The sequence below is a fragment of the Cydia strobilella genome, chromosome 6 (genome assembly GCF_947568885.1).
Source record: "Cydia strobilella chromosome 6, ilCydStro3.1, whole genome shotgun sequence".
NCBI lineage: Eukaryota > Metazoa > Arthropoda > Insecta > Lepidoptera > Tortricidae > Cydia > Cydia strobilella.
The window spans coordinates 8,157,208-8,176,075 of NC_086046.1; the positions used below are offsets into that span (position 1 = coordinate 8,157,208).

General features: G+C 35.6%; 1 protein-coding gene across 1 annotated transcript in view; it reads right to left on the reverse strand.

Moving 5' to 3' along the window:
- LOC134742056 (diacylglycerol lipase-beta) overlaps window positions 1–18,868 on the reverse strand; it is a 101,977-nt gene that overhangs the window by 36,494 nt on the left and 46,615 nt on the right. Inside the window, exon 2 of the mRNA XM_063674985.1 lies at window positions 12,664–12,759. Coding sequence (XP_063531055.1) covers window positions 12,664–12,758 — 95 coding nt within the window. The 5' untranslated portion in view covers window position 12,759. The remainder of the gene's footprint in view (window positions 1–12,663; window positions 12,760–18,868) is intronic.

The window sequence follows — 18,868 nt, forward strand, 5'->3', positions numbered from 1 at the left end:
TGTTGTTTTAAAATTGTGTGTTTGTGTGTTTTTGGACAATAATTCCGATTCCTCTGCTATCGGCAGCTATAGTAAGTATTTATTTTATATAATTATCAGGAATAAACTAAAACATCAAATAAGTCTTTGGCAGTTGAGTAGGTATTAAATGATAGTTGGGCGGAAATTATCGATTAAATATTCCACTTAAATATAGGATCACGCTTTTTATGTATTTTTTAAGATTCCTACAAGGCATGTCTTCATTATGTCTTTACTGCGATTATGTACATATTTAATGTATGTGTGAAATCCAGTCATTGCAGAACAGTTGCATTGCAGAACACAAGAACTATTCAAATAATTGTAGCAACACGGAACAATGACCAGGATAGCGGCGCAATGAAATCAAAAAATTATCGTATGACATTGTTCTGTTATTAAACTTATTAATCAAATAAGTTGTCAACGGAGGAAAAAGGCGTTACAATGTGATGTGACACCGTAAGCATTCCATGCATATTCCATGCGTACACCTGTTTCTTTGGATGATATTGTTTATTGTTCAAGACAACTGTTACACTGGGTTTTATCTCGGGGTTTAACCCGGAGTTACCAGTACAATGTAACCCAGTGACTAGCCCTAGATGGTTAAAGTGGCCCTTAGTCAAATTAGTATTGACTTTTGTGTGTGTTGATAATTGTTCTTTCCTAAATATCCGTTATTGTGAAATTTATGTTTATTAGAAAGAGACAAAATTTTAATAACAAAACTTCCGTGAGACAGACATATTAAATATATTAATAACGGGTCACTCACGTATTTTAATTCGAAAAACGCTCGACATGTTTCACTCCGTAGCGAGGAGTGTCATCAGGAGCTTGCGTTGACGGTGACGGACCGGCGCAGACTGCGGGCCGCAGCCCTCCGCGCCCGGTCACCGTCAACGCAAGCTCCTAATGACATAACTCGGTACGGAGACGGAGTGAAATATGTCGATCGTTTTTCGACTTAAAATACGTGAGTGACCCGTTATTAATATATTTAACAGAGAAAATTTAACAAAAGTTTGTAAGAGGTTGCTAAGTTTTATGAACAAGGGGGATATTAGGTACTATAGATTCTTTGGGTCATAATTATATTATATATATTATATTATTGGGTCTTGTTTTTTGTCCCCAAAAATGTGATGGAGTGGAGCTTTTTGTATGGGGTAAAACTAATGTTTTTAATTTTTCTTCAGAGAATTATAATCTAGAGCTAGAAAGACATGCAACTTTATTTCATTTATTTGATAAAATACAATAGTACATTATGATACAAGTGTGCTAAGTTGGTCATTACACACGAGGCGATGTTGTGCGCGCGAGCTGTACGCGAGCGCGCAATAAGAAAGCCGATGTGTGTAATGACCAATGCACACGCGTTTCATACGACGTTTTTCAACACACTTGCGAGAAATAAAAGAAACTCATATTAATCAAATTTTAATAGTTAAAACAGTTAGTATTGTGTGTTGCATCTGTTATACTGCCGGCCGCCCCTCGCCCCGGCCGCGGGCGACGCGGCGGGCGGGCGCGCCGGTGTCCGCCAGGCCGACCAATTAAAGAAGGCTTCTTTTCCATGCATATTATTAGCAATCAGTTACCTTCTTAACTCAGTCGGATAATATAATGAAAAAGCACGAGTGGAATAATACACTGAAAGAGCACGCGTGTTTAATATCTAGGATTATGAGCCAAAAATCGGTGGAATAAAAACGTCGTTTTGAGCAAGTGTGTTGAAAAAATAGAAGCGTGACAGAGTGGTCAGAGACAAGACAGCGTAAATAATTTTGACCCCTTTACAATATTTCTTAAGTAGCATAACTTCTGCATATATGTATTAAGTATTTTTTGTATGCATGGCGCTAAGCTATAATAATTTTGCTGACTTTCATACTTAATGTAGGTAAATACACGCATAGGGAATTGTGTATAGCTACTTAATAACCTTAATAACTAATCACATTACGAGCATATTATTCTGTCCTGCCATATTAAAGTACATTAAGTGAGTAACAAATCTCGTTACTGAGGCAGCATATGGGGTAATAACGTGTGCACTGAAGTAATAATACACAGAAATAGAAGTAAGTATATATATTTTGTGGTACCTATTTAACTACCTATATGTTCTTATTATGTTCAGGTACTGTATAAGACGTACGTCAAATGGGGTGAATAGGGACGGCGGGGGAAAAGGGACAAGAACTGGGAATGACATTTAACTGATAATTTAAAAGAAAATATGTATTACAAATTGTATCTTGCGATTGAAAATAATAGTACATTATATTCTTTTGGCAATAGAAACACTAGAAAAGCATGAAAGTCATGATACATTTTTAAACAAACCGGCCAAGTGCGAGTCATACTCGCCCACCGAGGGTTAGTACTTTTTAGTTTTTTTTGTTATAGCGGCAACAGAAATTCATCATCTGTGAAAATTTCAACTGTCTAGCTATCACGGTTCATGAGATACAGCCTGATGACAGACAGACGGACAGTGAAGTCTTAGTAATAGGGTCCCGTTTTTACCCTTTGGGTACGGAACCCTAATAATAATTTAAAACTGAGTCTGTCAACGAATGGTTGATATGAGCTCCAAAACTTCCTTTAAAAGTAAAGGTTTTACTTGTTTGTGCCACTTCTGATAGTGAAAAATAGGTTTCGCATTTAATTGAGAATCTACTAATTACACGGTAAATACCTATAAATAATCTTTGTTTTGTTAGCAAAAAGTGTGAAAATAGAGATCCATGATAATTCCGAAAAAGCGCGAGGTGTATAGGGACGCAACGGGGGTGAATAGGGACGACTGAGGGGTGGAGCGGGACGCCTCTGGTAGTTAATAGGGACGCAATAAGTGGAAATAGGGACGCTAAAGGGTCTAAAGGGTCAATAGGGAGTATAGGGACAGGGCTGCCAAAATTGTTTTTAAAATTAGTTATTCTTTGTTTAGTGCTTTTTGGTGGATTAATACACTTACTTACACCAACTTAAAACAGGCGGTATTTCTTGCGAATTGGGATATAGGTAAGAATATAAATATATTAAGTAACTGTTTTTAGATTGTTCTGTCTTTTGTTACTACTTTCGTCCGTATTTTCGCTTCGCTTAATTATAAAATAGCAATTAAGATTAATATATTTGTGTATTTGTGTATATATATATATATATATATATTTATGATTACCTACAACAAATAATTAAAAGTTAATTTTTTAAACAGTTTTATTCGGATTTTAACTTATAATATTAACCTAATCATTTTAAAGTACCTAAGTACAATAAATTATCTATACCAGATACTTACCTAACTTATAACATTTTTGACAACCCTGATCACTTGTCCCTATTCGTACCTTAGCCGTCCCTATTCACCCCGGACTGGATCCGAATCAAAATGGCCTGTTTTTTTTTTTCAAAAAAAAGACAAAACGATATTATTAAAAAATAATTTATAATTAATCGATTCTCAAGCTTAAGACAATAGTTTATAAATCTTAAGATGTGTGGCCCTGAAGGAATAAAACCATTAAAAATCTCTCTCAAAGTTTAAAATTGTCCCTATTCACCCCATTTGACTGTATTCTTAAATAATTCGGGATTATTTTTACGTCCCACGTAGAGCAAAGTCATTATAAGTTGAAAAAAAATAAAGGTATCTAATATTGTTACGGTTTTAACACCCCCTGGCACTGACTAAAATAACCGACTTGGATTAACATTACATATATCACAAAAAAAAATTGAAGTAGAAGAACTGCGTTGCGAGACTTGCATCTTTTTACATGTAATGTTTTTGATGGGATCTTGTTTCTTTTTATTAGGCGTGTATAACCTCAATAAAATACAAAAGGAAGTAGCACACAAAATACGCTTACGTAAACACGTTTATCCTTATGTTCTTCATCTGCATATTACCAATATTACTGCACAAAAAAGAGTAAAACTGATTATCAGGCATCGTAAACTGCGAGCGAAATCCATTTAAATGACGTATGACAACCAGTTAGACATATGAAAACCCTAGTACTTTAATGGATTTCGCTCGCAGTTTACGATGCCAGCTGATTATACACTGTAATCAGCGGCGCTTATACTTATAGCCCGTTCACAGCCCGTTACATAACGACAACGGCCTGCCAAAAATGCGGTGTAAAACGCAATGGACCAACGACGGGTCAAGGACTGAGGGTCCGGATATTTACGGGGGAGACTAACTGTTGGCGTGTATTTAATTAAATATTGACCACGACCGCCACGATACGGTATTTTACTGACAGCTCAATATTAATTTATGTCTTACGCAGGTTTTTATTGAAAAAAAAAATACTGAAATAAAACTGATCAGAGTAAGACAACTGCAGTAAATTAGAAGGCCTAGGTTTTGGCACCGACTGAGCTGGGCTTTATAAGATATTTATATTCTAATTTACCTAATGCTGAAATTCTATCTTGTAATTTATAATGCATGGCTAATGTAATGTAATGCATAGATCAAAATGATTTGAAATAAATAATTGAATTGAATGTAGGTTAGCTAATTTACAGTTTTGTCATCATTGAGGTATTAACCTTTTTAAATTAACATGATATGTACTCCTTTGGGAGAAAACCGATTCCAGACGTTTTTAAGTTTGAGTATGTTGCCTGCTCGTACTCAACTATTTTTTTTTATCTGCACGTGTTAACGTTAATACGTCAATAACCTATGGGTGCGGTATGGGTAGGTATCATCACATTTGCGATACTGAACGGGGGTTGACATGCAGCTGGCAATGTATCAATATTCCCACTGCACCCACTGGTACAGCGAGCGTGGGCGCGAGTGAATGGACTCCTCGGGTGAACCAGTGTACAATAACCGTCTAGGATCTAGGCAGATCTGCTGCCAAATATGGTTGATAAGAAAGGTTTGCTAATTAGGTATTACTCTATACGCGTTGTCTTAGGCCCTGTATCTAGAGTATCTACCCTGTCTTTCAGACAGGTTACCGCGCGCTGCTTAGCGTACGATAGTAATTTTAATCTTAACCACTCGATCGATCTGCACAGGGATCCTCTTTTTCTGGCACCTGACTTTGTCTGACAACATTTAAGACCCGTTTAAGGGTGTGAACGATTATTTTTATTTTCTCGTCCAAGAAACATGCCGATGTAGAACCAGTGTGAATACAAAGATGCATTGTATATACCACTATTAATCGCTCATCGCTGGCGGTTTGACACCAACGTTGAGTACTTTTTCAAACAGAAAAAAGTCGCTTTGCGATAAAAAAAAATCACACGTGGCTACTCATACTGCTAACTGCTGGACACCTGCCTAACTCGCCCGCGCTCGGTAAGCGCTGTGAAAGACACCACTGATCTGATTAGCTAATCCATCCCGCTAGGGATGCGCAGTGACGTCATACACGTTCGGGATACGCTGCCCACTCTATGAGACATGTAACATGATTCGATAAACTATGTGCTCATAAATAACCCTGCGTATTTTTAGGGTTCCGTGCTCGAAACGTGACCAACCCTAATGACAGGCAGCGTAGGCTCTACTGAGTCTCTAGTGATAGGAGGAGAGCTATATGACTGGAAAATAAACACACCTAAACAATAATTAATTATTAAGCGGGGAGTCTTTATAAGAAAGGAAATTTTCTGCGTTTCTTGTCTAGAACGTTAAACAATTATAAATTAAACATAAAACTTGATATGATATACAGGATGTCCTTAGCCATTGGAGAAAGCCGAAATGTACATATGCATTAGGGTATTTAGAATCAGTATACTAAGTATTATAACAACCGGTGTAGCAATTACGATTTTTTACTTTGGATAAAAAGCTTTTGAATAAAAAGTATGAAACCTTCTTCGACCTTATTGATTATCTTTTTTATATCTTAATCTTATCTTTTTTAAATGTCATCATTGCCGCACATTTTCGAACAAGTTGTCAAAAACACTGCCAATGATTAATGCAGCATGTTTCTTTTTGGTTTCGATCATTGGAATTAATTTTTGTTTGAAAATTATTATTTTTTATATTTTGTTCTAATTAAAAAATATTAACGTTAGAGCATTCCTGAGAAGTAACCATACGTGGGATTTCAGGGTTTGTCTAATGGCTAAGGTCACCCTGTATACATATAAAAATATAAACTGCACAATAATAACAACAACTACTGAAGGATTGTGAAGTCAAACTCCCGATTCAAAAATAAAACCAATACCACCAGGCACCAATCTACGAAACCCTCAGTGCACGCGCCAGACTCGCTCATGGTCGGTTTTTATCTACTTAATATACGTCATACGTCATACTAAATGTCCCGGGCATGAGGTTGCCCACTCTACGACATGTAACATAATTCGATAGAGTATGTGCCTATAAATAACTATACTTCGTTTTTTTTTTTAGAAACTGCACGCGTTGAGGCGGACAAAAACTTTCAGCGCCGCTTCTTGGATAATGGATAATAGCTCAGGTATCTTTTATTATTTTAACGTAAAAGAAATAAAAATTGTAACATTTTACAGGTTTACTTACTCGACTGACGTGAAAGAGGTGTTTATGGAGTATTAATACACTGTGAAATTGTTATGTTTGACCATACGCTGAGGGGTTAATAGGTGGATCATACTGAGCAACTTTTATTATGGGGCCAACCCCGAAACCGCAAAAAAAATCTGCCGTCTCATACATTTCAGTGAGTCACATGTCAATGTTTTCTATGGAACAGCTGATTTTTTTTTCGGGGTTGGCCCCATAGTAAAAGTTGTTCAGTATGACCCACATATTCACCCCTCAGCCTATGGTCAAACATAACAGTTTACCCTGTATAAATTGGTGTTTCTTTGGCTTTGATGTGCCTAGTGGGAGGACTAAAGCAAATGACCCGCCCCACTGCTGGCTACCGATAGCGTTGACATTTCTGCATACATACATTCATAGTACATTTTTATTCTACCCACTGACCCTATCTACTTATTTAATAAATAATAATAACAATAAATAATTCTAGGAAACACTCTGTGCCATAAATTATACATCCGCTGTCATCGTTTAAGTGTGTCGGCTCATCGCTGAATAAGCTAGTTAATTATATTTAAATACGGCCACTGAATAGGGTCGCGAATGAAACAAATAGATCAGTGAAAATAGCAGCGAGATTCATCGATCGCCCAGAAACTTTTTTGCATATTTTGGAGAGGAAATAGCGAAATGTCACCCGTGGCTTATATTTGGAGCAACCCTACTCTGGGGAAGTGTCTTACAGTCGACCGCAACTAAGACAACATTACTAATAACTCTGTAATATTATTGTAACGTTATAGGTATATTATATTAATTCTATCTTGTGTTCCTGCAGGCGTATCATGGTCGCGCATATCGCTTATATGATACAGCATACACGTAAGCCATTTTCTGACATAGTGTAGTGCGTAAGTAAAGGAACGAGCGCGAATTATATGTAAAGTTATCAGAGCTTCCCAGTATGCACCCACTTCTATTGACAGCGGACTTGCATTTGTCCCTTGAATTGTTGAATAACCTCAAATATCACTAAGAGCTTCTATTGCACATAATAGGCTTCGACGACCTCTATTTATAATAAAGCGGTTTATACATTCGTTTGCCATCACAACAATATAAAAACATGATAAAGCTGTACATGAGTTTGCCACGTTTAGTAACTATGTATATTTACATGAAAATACAACACCCTTCGCCAAGAATAGACAGACCCCTGGGGCTTGCGATCAAAGCATTCGCCATTCAGTAATACGTGAATGAAAATATCAATCGTAAACATGAAACTTCATGACGAAATGAAACTTTACGGTTCAATTTCGACATACATACTCGTACTAGCTGTTGCCCGCGACTTCGTACGCGTGTATTTGTATGTTGGTGGTTATATATTCTACATGAGCATAATATAGAACATTATGCAGCAAAAGATATTAGTATTAGGTATCATTCGTTAGATATCATTTGTTAATAATTATACAACGCATGAAATTTGTCTTTCACAAACTACGAAGTTTCATGACCCTAACTGAAAAAAATTGTTCCCAATATAATCCCTCTCCCTCTTAGAAGATTTACAAGTCCACTATTTAAAAAAAATAGCTCCCGAAACTATTAATACAAACTTTTCAAAAACGGTGTAAGTAATCAATTTTCGTCTATTTTAATATAATGCCCTTTTTACCAAGTTTCAAGTTCCTAGCAAGAAAATTTGTATCACATATAAACTTACATCCCCTTTTAACCCCTTTAGGGGTTGAATTTTTAAGAACGTTGAAATAACTTTTTTGGAATCTTATACAATGCCTTTCTAAGAAGTTTCAAAGCATTTGTAATAGATTCACTTTGAACCCCTTTTTAACCCTTTTAGGGGATGAATATTTAAAAACGCTTAAATTACTTTTCTTGTATTCTAATAATATATGCCTTTATACAAAGATTCAATTCCCGCACAAAAAAAAATATTTGATCTCCATACAAACCTTTAACCCCATTTTTACCACCTTGGGGGATGAATTTTCAATAATGCTGAAATAAGTTTTTTTCTCTTTTAATTATTAATTCAATTCAATTTATTTATTAAATAAAGATAACAATGATTTTAATTTTTGTTAGTATATTCTTAAAAATAATGTTAGTACTTAAAAATTAAATTAGATTTTACATTTAAAATTATTTCAGTAATATATATTAAAATAAAATTAGGACCACGACAAAATTTCAACCCCTTTTTAACCACTTTAGGGGATGAATTTTTAAACACGCTGAATTCACTTTTCTTGTATTCTAATAACATGCCTTTATGCAAAAATTCAAGTCGCGCACTTAAAAAAATGTTTGACCTCCATACAAACTTTCTACCCCTTTTACACCACCTGAAAGGGATGAATTTTCAAAAACGCTGAAATAACTTTTCTAGTATTTTAATAATATGCCTTTATACAAAGTTTCAAGTCCCGCACTAAAAAAAAATTATGATCTCCATACAAACTTTCAAGCCCCTTTTCACCACCTTAGGGGATGAATTTTGAAAAACCCCTTCTTAGTGGATACTAACGTCATAAAAGCTATCTATTGTGAAAAATTCAGCTCTCTAGGTCCAACGGTTTGGGCTGGGCGTTGATTTAAGTGAGTCAGTCAGTTAGTCAGGACTTTTACGTTTATATATAGGTATATAGATATTTATTCGCTGTGAAAACATTTTAGTCAAATAATAGTTATTTGTGCAACAAGAGAGGAAAGTTGGTTTTACTTGCGAGTGTTGATTTTGAGTCCCGAGACAGCGAAAGATTCTAGCTTGAGCGTAGCGAAGGGACTCAAAAACACGAGATGTAAAATAACTTTGTTCTCGTGTTACACATATAATTTTTCACCTCAGTAGCGAGAACATATTAAAGGTTAAAATGTATTTCGAATTTGTAATAGACCCCGAAGTATGAAGTGGCAGTTCATGGCCTTCACTAAATTAAAAAGCTACTTTGTTTCACTGCCTGGAGTGAGGAAAGTCGCACTTTCGTCACTCCAGAGAGTGAAGAAAGTAGGCTTGTTCAAGCTGCTGAAGTGCAATAATATTTTACTAGCCCTTTAACAAACTCTTATCACTGCCTGTGACTGTACTTTGTAGGTAAAGTCAGCAATAAACTCATATTTCCGAACACACTTATTTAAAAAAAAAATTGCCTCCACGTTGTAATTTGGTAATTATGGTAGTCTTTGAACGCGCCTATTAATTCTTATATTTATTAAATAAAATATCAAAAAATCAAATGAGGTTGCGGAGCTGTATTAAAAGTAAATTGAATGGTACACACATATTTCCCATAATGCCATTATCCAGGAAGGAAAATGAGTTTGGAGAAATCACTGCCCGTTATCCTCTTAAACACAATAAATGTAACATAGTACTAATTCGAGAGTTGAAGTAAGCTCATGATGTTGAGGTGAAAACAATTAATTTCTGTTATTAACACGCAGAGCGGCGCGGCGTTTTTTACAATTTTTCCCCGTATAAAAAAGGGTCAACAATAAACTTGAAACGTTTAAGCGACACTTTATTGTTAAAGAGTATAAATTCCCATTTACTCCAACCCGGCGTTGACATAGGTCGCGAGGGTCTGCGAGAAAGTGGAGTGACTAGCACTCAGTTGAAAGAACATCGTTGAATGAACAATCAAAACGTGTGCGACGCGACGCGATATTTAAGAAGCCACTTCCACATCTTACAACGTTGCATTGGCTTGTTGAAAATCTACAAAGTGGTACCGTATTTGACTTCGAAAAATACAATTTTTTCCAAGGTTGAAATTGTAAGCAGTCTTTTTAATTATTACTGAAAAAAGCTATGTTTATTTTAGAGGTAAACCATTTTTTTTTAAATCCTACATCTGTCTGTTTTTAGACATGCCAGTCATTTTAATCTCATCTCTGGCAAATACCTGCCTACTCGTTTCCTGTCCTAATGACTAGTAATTATAAAACTGGACAAAAACCGTAAGTAGTATCTTTTTTGGCTTACGACTATAACAGTCGTTTTTTTGCCAAAGCCATAATGGTTGGCTGCATGCAAAGATTTTACATCATTTTGTTTGTGCTCAGAGGTTTTTAACCTCTTGATAGTTTTGTGGCTCTTGTGTTTTTGACGCAAATGTGTTGATATGTCGTAACTTTTGGTTGTGAAAATTTTCTTTGGTAACTACAGGCATTAGCATAAATATATTTTAAGATAAACAGTGATCTAGGTAACTAGGCTAAAAAAATTAATAAAAGCAACAAAGGTGCCCAAACAAACTCGTAAATTAGGTAATTACCTAATAATGTGTATAGGTACATAATTTTGCAATCTTTTAATAATTTATCCATAATACCTATGTAATTATGTAACAGCTCCTAAATCTTTCCATTCAGATAAATATATAATTTGTAGGATTTACGTACATTACTTAATACTTCGAGCCGTTTCAGAGATCCCAAGAATTGCTCGTTTAAAGGTATAAGATTTAAGGAGACAAAATATATTCATGAGATAGAAACTCAAGCGTTTTTTATATGTTGTCGGTAGAATTCTAAAGTTTTATTTAATACGAGTATAACGATATATTGCTTCTGTAATATAATTATCCCAATAATATCACGATTATTAGGATAATTATAATTTAATTATAAGTTCAGAAGTCGCGGAATCGAACAGCCATATTTAACTAGGTTTAACAGTTAACCTGCGCGCCTAATTCATGTCAATCTACGTGTCTTAGAACTAATTAACCTTATTAACTTCACGGATAAAGAACGAAGCTTCCAAAGCTTTCGCTCTTGATTTAATTTGCACTGAATATTTAAATGATCTTCTAATTTACCCTATTTAAATATATAAAGTTAGTCCGCCGTTTGATTCCGAAGCAAATCAAATTGTGGTAGACGGTAGATTTAGTTTGAATTTGATTTGATTTAGTTTGAGTTTATTTATACCTAATTTGTATTATTATTTTTAAGCTTATTTATAATTTATTGTTCATTGATGTATAATTTTATTATTATGGAATAAAAAAAAGTAAAGTCAAAGTCGTTAAGAGAATAACTCTTACTTAATCTATTTTTCTAGTGTAATTTACGGATGTACATTTTGCCAGTGGCAAATACGTATAGCTCGCCATGATTCAGATATAAAAAAAAATTACCTGCATGTTCACGATTGTTGCATTTTTTTACACCTCAGTGATGTTATTCGGTTAGCAATGAGACCTCTCGTTTTTATCTTGAAGAGTACGGCTTTCTCATAAAACGAAGGTACCTATAGGTAGGTATAGCTAAAAATTAAAAACAAAAGGATACTTAAAACATACAATTTGACTAAGAAAATTTACATAATTACGCGTAGGTAGGTACAGGTACGCAGGTGTGGTACGGGCACACAATCAGTAATTCGCGTAATGTTATTTGCCGCCATTTCAGGGCGCTCTGATTTAATTCAAGCTGTGTGTGTTGGTGTTCTACTTTTCCGGATGAGTGGCAATTTCGCGAGGGAAGCGTCATTAATTTTACCAAACCAACGCTATGTAAACATTTTACATACTTAGCGCTGAAATACGCGGAAAGAGATTTAGTTTTGGCGGCGTGATTAATGAGATAGATATATTCGGGTTGTGCATCGAACTTACCTCATATCATAATATTCATAATACGTAGGTACGGATAACTTACTTACAAAATGGATTTGACAATAGTAGGTATTAGTTTCAATAAATCGTGATTGGCTTGTTAAGAGGGGGCGTAAAGCGAGGAAGTTAGGAGGAACAAATATCACTAGCTATTTTATACTAAAATTATATTGTTATGGTAGGGTAACGATATAAGTACAAATGGAAATAAATGAACATTTGACATGTTTTCGCGTTTTTTTTTCTATCGAGTCAAGGTTGGAGTCTGCCCTTGTAAATATAGTCCAGTTTGCGTGTGAATTTTTTGTGTACAAAATTCAATATAAAAACTAGAATGCTACGTTAGCCCCCTCAAGCGCTAGAAACAGTAGTCCATAACAATGTTCGAGTGAAAACCGGTCGGTGAAACCAGAGGGTGAAACTAAGCGCTTAGTCAGCGCATGGTCTACTTACCATACAAAACGGCATAGTAGCTCGAAGATGCTCGGAAACACGAGATCGTCCGAGGCGGCTAACCATTTGCGCCCCAGTAGCCGGAGTGCCGGCATTCTGCAACAAGTCAACATAGCTCTTATTAAGATGCCACTAGAGTTGAGAGTCGAGGGAAGGGTTTTATTAATTTGAGGACCGTCTGACACCTATCCGCCTAATTGCTTCGTATAATGTGTCAGTTTAATAATCTCACTGCAGCAGCAACAATCAAGTAACCGCAAACCGGGAAATTATTAAGACAAAGGGGAATCATATTGCTTAAAGTTAGTAAGTCTTGTAAGTACAATATGAACAAAAATTTCCGAATTTGGATATGTTAGATGCACGTTGCTTTATTAGTTTTTATTTCAAACCAAAAAAACCTTAGTGGTTCATTTCATAATGTTCAAAATAATTTTCGTGGTAGAAATTTACGGGTGTTATTTAATCGATCTGCAAAATATTCCTATTTTGATGAACAAAAATATATATTTGGTCAGCCAAAATGTGAATTTGATCAGCAACTTAAGGTTAGCAAGTATTTCAAAATCAGTTCGCAATTAATGTCATAATGAGCTGCTCTAAATTGATTTGGTTGGCAAATTAATTATTTGATCGGCAGTAAGCGATCCACCATTAATCAAATTTTGTTAAGCAGTCAGTGGGTAAGCGGATTATTTCATTTTGGATTACAATTTAACTGATCCGCAAAAAATTGTTCTAACCTAACCCACTTTTCTAGTAGCAGTTGTTTTCTGTGAAGGTCGCAGTTCTAACCTAACCTAACCTACTTTTCTAGTAGCTAATATCTTCCATTTTACACCTATAATACTCTCAAAGTACCAAAACGGATAAATATCACCAACAAATACGTTAGAACACCGCAATGTGATTGCTAATAATCATCGAATGAAATGCACGCACACGATTCCGCTCCGCCTGCAACCCTGCCGATTTTTCAAAAACGTAACCTATCTTATTATATCAGATTACCATTTGTTTAATATGCATACGTATCAATTAAACTGCCAACCAATTTTTAAATCTTGCTGACCAAATAATAATTTTGCAGCTCAACTATTTATTAAGCAGATGGATATTGGTTATAATGTTGACCGTTTGTGAATTATTTGCTGAACAAGAGTTGCAGCTCGATTTTTATTTATTGCCGGCAACATATTTGTATGCTGCCCAAATGATTTAATGGCTATTTTTTTTTGCAGATCAGTTTTTAAAATGGCTGATCATTTAATTACTTCCCGAAAGGTACTGTCGTATTTTCTCGCTGGGGATATATATTATTTGATTTTTTTACGTTTGTGCCAAATTTCATTAAAATGTACTATATATGTATATACTTTCCGAGTAAAATGCCTGTGACATGAACTCACGGACAAACAGAAGGACGGACAGACGAACATGACAAATATATAAATAAATAAGAAAATAATTTTATTTCGGACATAAATCCATAGTTACTACTATAAAGTTTTTGCGTTTTTGCCATTTTGGCTGCGGAACGGAACCCTCAAAAGACAAAAAACAGTGGATACTCCATCATCACTTTAAAAAGGTTATAACTCATAAATTTTACATTATGGTAATAGTTTAAGAATCTTCTTTATCCTCCCACCCACCAGATATTTAAGACTGAAGTTTTCAACAAGGTTAAGAAAACTAAACTTTCGGTTCAATGAATAGACAGAGAATTAGTTTTGAGTTGAGTCTTCAAAATTATTGTTAGCTTGTTTTAGTTTAGCAAAAAAGATACTTAAGAAATATATATCTTATTTTGCTAATGATGGTGAGTACTAGCATATCGTGACTACTTTGAAAAAAGAAACTCGTATCTTGTTCTTCTGTCAATCAAAAGAAAAATGTGGTAATATGTACGTATGGGATACATACAGAGTTACTGCGTTTTAACTTAGAGTAGCAGTGCAAGATACAAGAAGTAGTGACGATATGACTAATGCTTTATACTACTGATCTGCCACCGGAAAGTTTCCAAATTGCAAAAGTTTGAACATGTAAAAAAACGGAAGCTTCTCATATTTTTGTATTAGAATTGAAATTTTCCATTTCCAAAATGAAAGTTTTATTGTTTCCTGTGAAATTTTCCTGATGTTTCCGAGAACTTTTCCACAATTTGCCGACCTGTACTTTATATACTAAGTTGTAGCGGGAATCGTATTCTACGGCAACCCAATAGACCGGTTAGTTAGTGGAGCGCGCCATTTGCGAAACGAAAGGATTTGCGGCCGCCAATCCTCAAAAGTGGAATAGTAACCAGCAAACAAGCAAATAGTAAACAACCTATTTGCAAGTGCGAACTATGTTAGTTTAGTTGGAAGTAAATAAGGTCCTCTCTATTAAGTAAACAAGAATCAATCCCTTGTATTTGTAATCGAACAATGGTTTAAGTTTCGGGTGTGAGAAACAGATTAAATAGGTAATACTAGAAGATGTGTAGTTATATTTCTGCAAGAAGAAGAAAAGTTATGCTATTAATTCGTCACCGTTCAGGGAGTCTGGCCAAGATAACTACCGTTGATAGAAAACGCTAATCGGAACTTAAATAATGTATGGAAATAGTCACGTGACTTTGCGTAGGTGCGGTAGCGGTGCGGTGCTTTGGGTAGGTTTGCGGACATGTTTTATTTCAGTCACCCCGATATATTTTTTATTTTCCTTTGGCGTTTGTCGATGTACGATTGTCATCTTAGATAAGCCCCCAGGACTGGTTTGGTTAGCGTTGTGAACTAAGTAACTTTAAATTTTCTTGCACCGATAAAATGATAATGGAAATTTAAGGTTTTGTATGAGAGAATATGTCACCTATTTGCTTTAATACTATGTAAAATCTAACAGCGTTGAGAACAAATCGATTTTAAATTTGATGCGTTGATCCATCACACCTCATCGTAACCTACAACGATGGTTTACGTAATCAGCAGTGTCTGCGCGTGAGCACCGTGTCGTCTCAGTTCCGTATCGCTGGTCCATTTCCTCGGGCGTCGAACCCGGATCGGGTATTTCGGGAACGAAACGCATTCGGCATTGTGGACTATGTTTACCCGATCTCCCCTGAAATTGGTCGGTCAGTAGGGAACGTATTTTTAAACAATGTTTTCCTTCACCTATTTACTCGGTTTCGTTTCAAGGAGTTTGGACGAGGAAAACGTGATACGTAAAATGTAGTTTTTATGGTTAGGTTAACGACACAATGAACTCGGAAGAACGTAGTATGCCTCAATGAATATCGTCGTATTAGAGATAATGTCCTCGGCTTATCCGGCAAATACCCATTGTTTGTTTGTCATAAAAAATCTTTATAATTTAAGATTATAGTAGTTAAGTTTGTAAATATGCATGCTTTTTTTACGAAATAAACAGATTATTTTTTTTTTATTACGAAATATTACAGGCATTTTATAGAGGATATTCACAGTCATTTGGTATAAAATTTGAAATAATCCATTCAGTCATTTTCAATTTAGAGCAGTTAAAGTCGACCCTGGATTGTGAAATTTTTGAACGTTTTCTAATAATTTGTTAGACCAAGTTGTGAAACTGTCATAGTATGTTATATATTTGTAATCTACTCACAAAGCCCTTTCATTTGGTACCCCACTTGGTATGTTTAAAAAAAAGTAACTTTATACTGCCAACTATATGACGTCACAGTACCTAACTACCCCCACCACTTTCGCGCTTCATCTCATATATTAGTGTTCAGGACATTATACTGACAGCATTGATACCATATTTGCCCATATCCGAGATGACATGAACGAAAAGTAACCTAAAACCGCCGCCCTACTATATTGTATTGTATCCTTGTCAATTGTTTTGTGTTTACCTCCATTTTCAGTGTTTACTTAATTTTCGATTCATTGCAGTCCTCTGAATGAGTACATGTTTGTTACAAACTAATTAGATTGCAATATCACAAAGGTTTGACATTTCTTCTAAACGTCATTCCTATATCTGAGATTAACTGTTGCACGTCAAGAACTCAAGATTTGAACAGACTTGGTCGATCATTCCGCACCTAGAGGAGTTTTTGTTCTTTAATCGCTTCCGTCGGAAAGTACCGTATTGTGGTTATTTTAGTCCAAGTACGCAACTCTCGAAGGCAGTAACAGTAAATCCGGTACAGCTAGACATGAAGATTACGATCTGAGCAGAGATGCAACATCCCGACTGACGTCACGGCCGGGTCGTCGGCCGACTTTGCTGCATTTAACTGCACTCGAGGTGAAGGCAGAAGGCACTATGCCCAAAAGAAACATCGCCAGGAACGTATCGATTCGTCCCGATGTTTATTTATGTTATGTAACGGTGTATTTGGTTTCACAACGATCGGCAATTTTAACGCTACCTATAGATACCACAAACTTTTCTTACATGGTCGTGCAGTCTGCGTGCAATCTTCATCATCCAAAGTACAATTGTTTTATACAGAAGTTTGAATTACTAAACATCGGCCAAGTGCGAGTCGGACTCGAGGGTTCCGTAATTTTTAGTATTTGTTGTTATAGCGGCAACAGAAATACATCATCCGTGAAAATTTCAACTGTCTATCATGGTTCATGAGATACAGCCTGGTGACAGACAGACAGACAGACAGCGGAGTCTTAGTAATAGGGTCCTGTTTTTACCCTTTGGGTACGGAACCGTAAAAGTGAAATGGATGGATCCAAGGAATTCAGATGTAAAGTAGCAGCCAAACCGTTTGGCACAAACTAAAATAATTTTTTTTTTATTATTTTCTTTGAACCCGATTCTATATTTTTATTATTTTAATCAAAATGTAGGTAAAGTTATGGTGCTTTAAAATATTAATTAACCCACCTAATTAATATTTTAATTATAAATACTTAATCCGTGTTCGGCCTTGAAACGTGCGTGTTAAAGGAAAATTTTGTAATCGTACGGTAAGTTAAATTGTTTACGTTCTTGCACTAGATAGCCTTTTAGATAGCCTGTCCACGTTAAATACATGCATCACCTGATCTTATTATAACGAATAACACATCGATTGCGATTGGTGTCATAAAATTTGTTTGTCATGAGGTAATGTTGACCTTGGCTGACATTCGATGGCCGTGGGGAACTATAACTGGTCAGAAACTTGTTCGTTCCGTTTGCTTTGGTATTAGAACTATGATGAAATTTACACCGGTAACTACACATTAACATTGACTTGCCTGCGTAGCGCGCACGCGTGCCTGTTAGACCAAACGAAGGCGTTACCGTAAAACTCCCCAACAACACAACTTTGTATAAGCTAGCCTATAAGGCTCTAAATAACCCAGTCAAATTAAGGGTTTCACCTCGGTATGAGAGTAATACCTTTATTACGGTGATCTAAAAGTTGCCTCTAAGGTATTATATTAATAATCAAGATAAAAATGAGAACCCTAAATAAACCTTCAAGAGCGGATATCTCAAAAACTTGACTTTTGAGCATTCATTTCCTGGCCTAAGAGAAGTAAAAGAATCTCAGCTGACTTTGAGGCCGGTACGTATTTTGGTATGGCTGAACGCTGCGCGTTCTGCGCTCTTTTTTGAAAACGCTTGAGTGCGTGTTAAAATGATCGGAACATGACTTGTCGCAAATGTGCGCTCTAATAAAGGCATAAACATAATTGAAGCTATAGAAACCTTGATATTTGCGGAAATCTGGAATAACTTCAGCCGCGCACACAGGATTTTCTGTGACTTTGAAGGCAATTTTTAAAACGCCATAATGAAGGTGTACACTAATTTCTCTTTCCGAGGTTGACCCCGTTTTTAGGCTTAATTTGATTGGGCCATAAAGTAGTAATTCAATTTAAAATTATTTTTTTTGCTGCTACATTCGTTTTAACTATTTTTGGCAAGCAACTTCATTTGGTGGTATCTGGCCAAATATAATAATATGTTTCTACATGAAATTAAAGCTCTCCAAGGGACCTCTACGTGTTGGATCTATATCCCCACGCAAGGATTTATAGGCCCGTGATATCCAAGGAGATACAAATAACAAATAAATATTCTTTATTTGTTTAAAATATGGTACAATGAGGTGGTATATTTAGATAACATATTTCGGCACTAAAACATATTTTCAGCATCATCATACCTATTTATATGCATCAGATCTTTTTTACTCAAGAAAGAGACATATCACGGCTTGCAT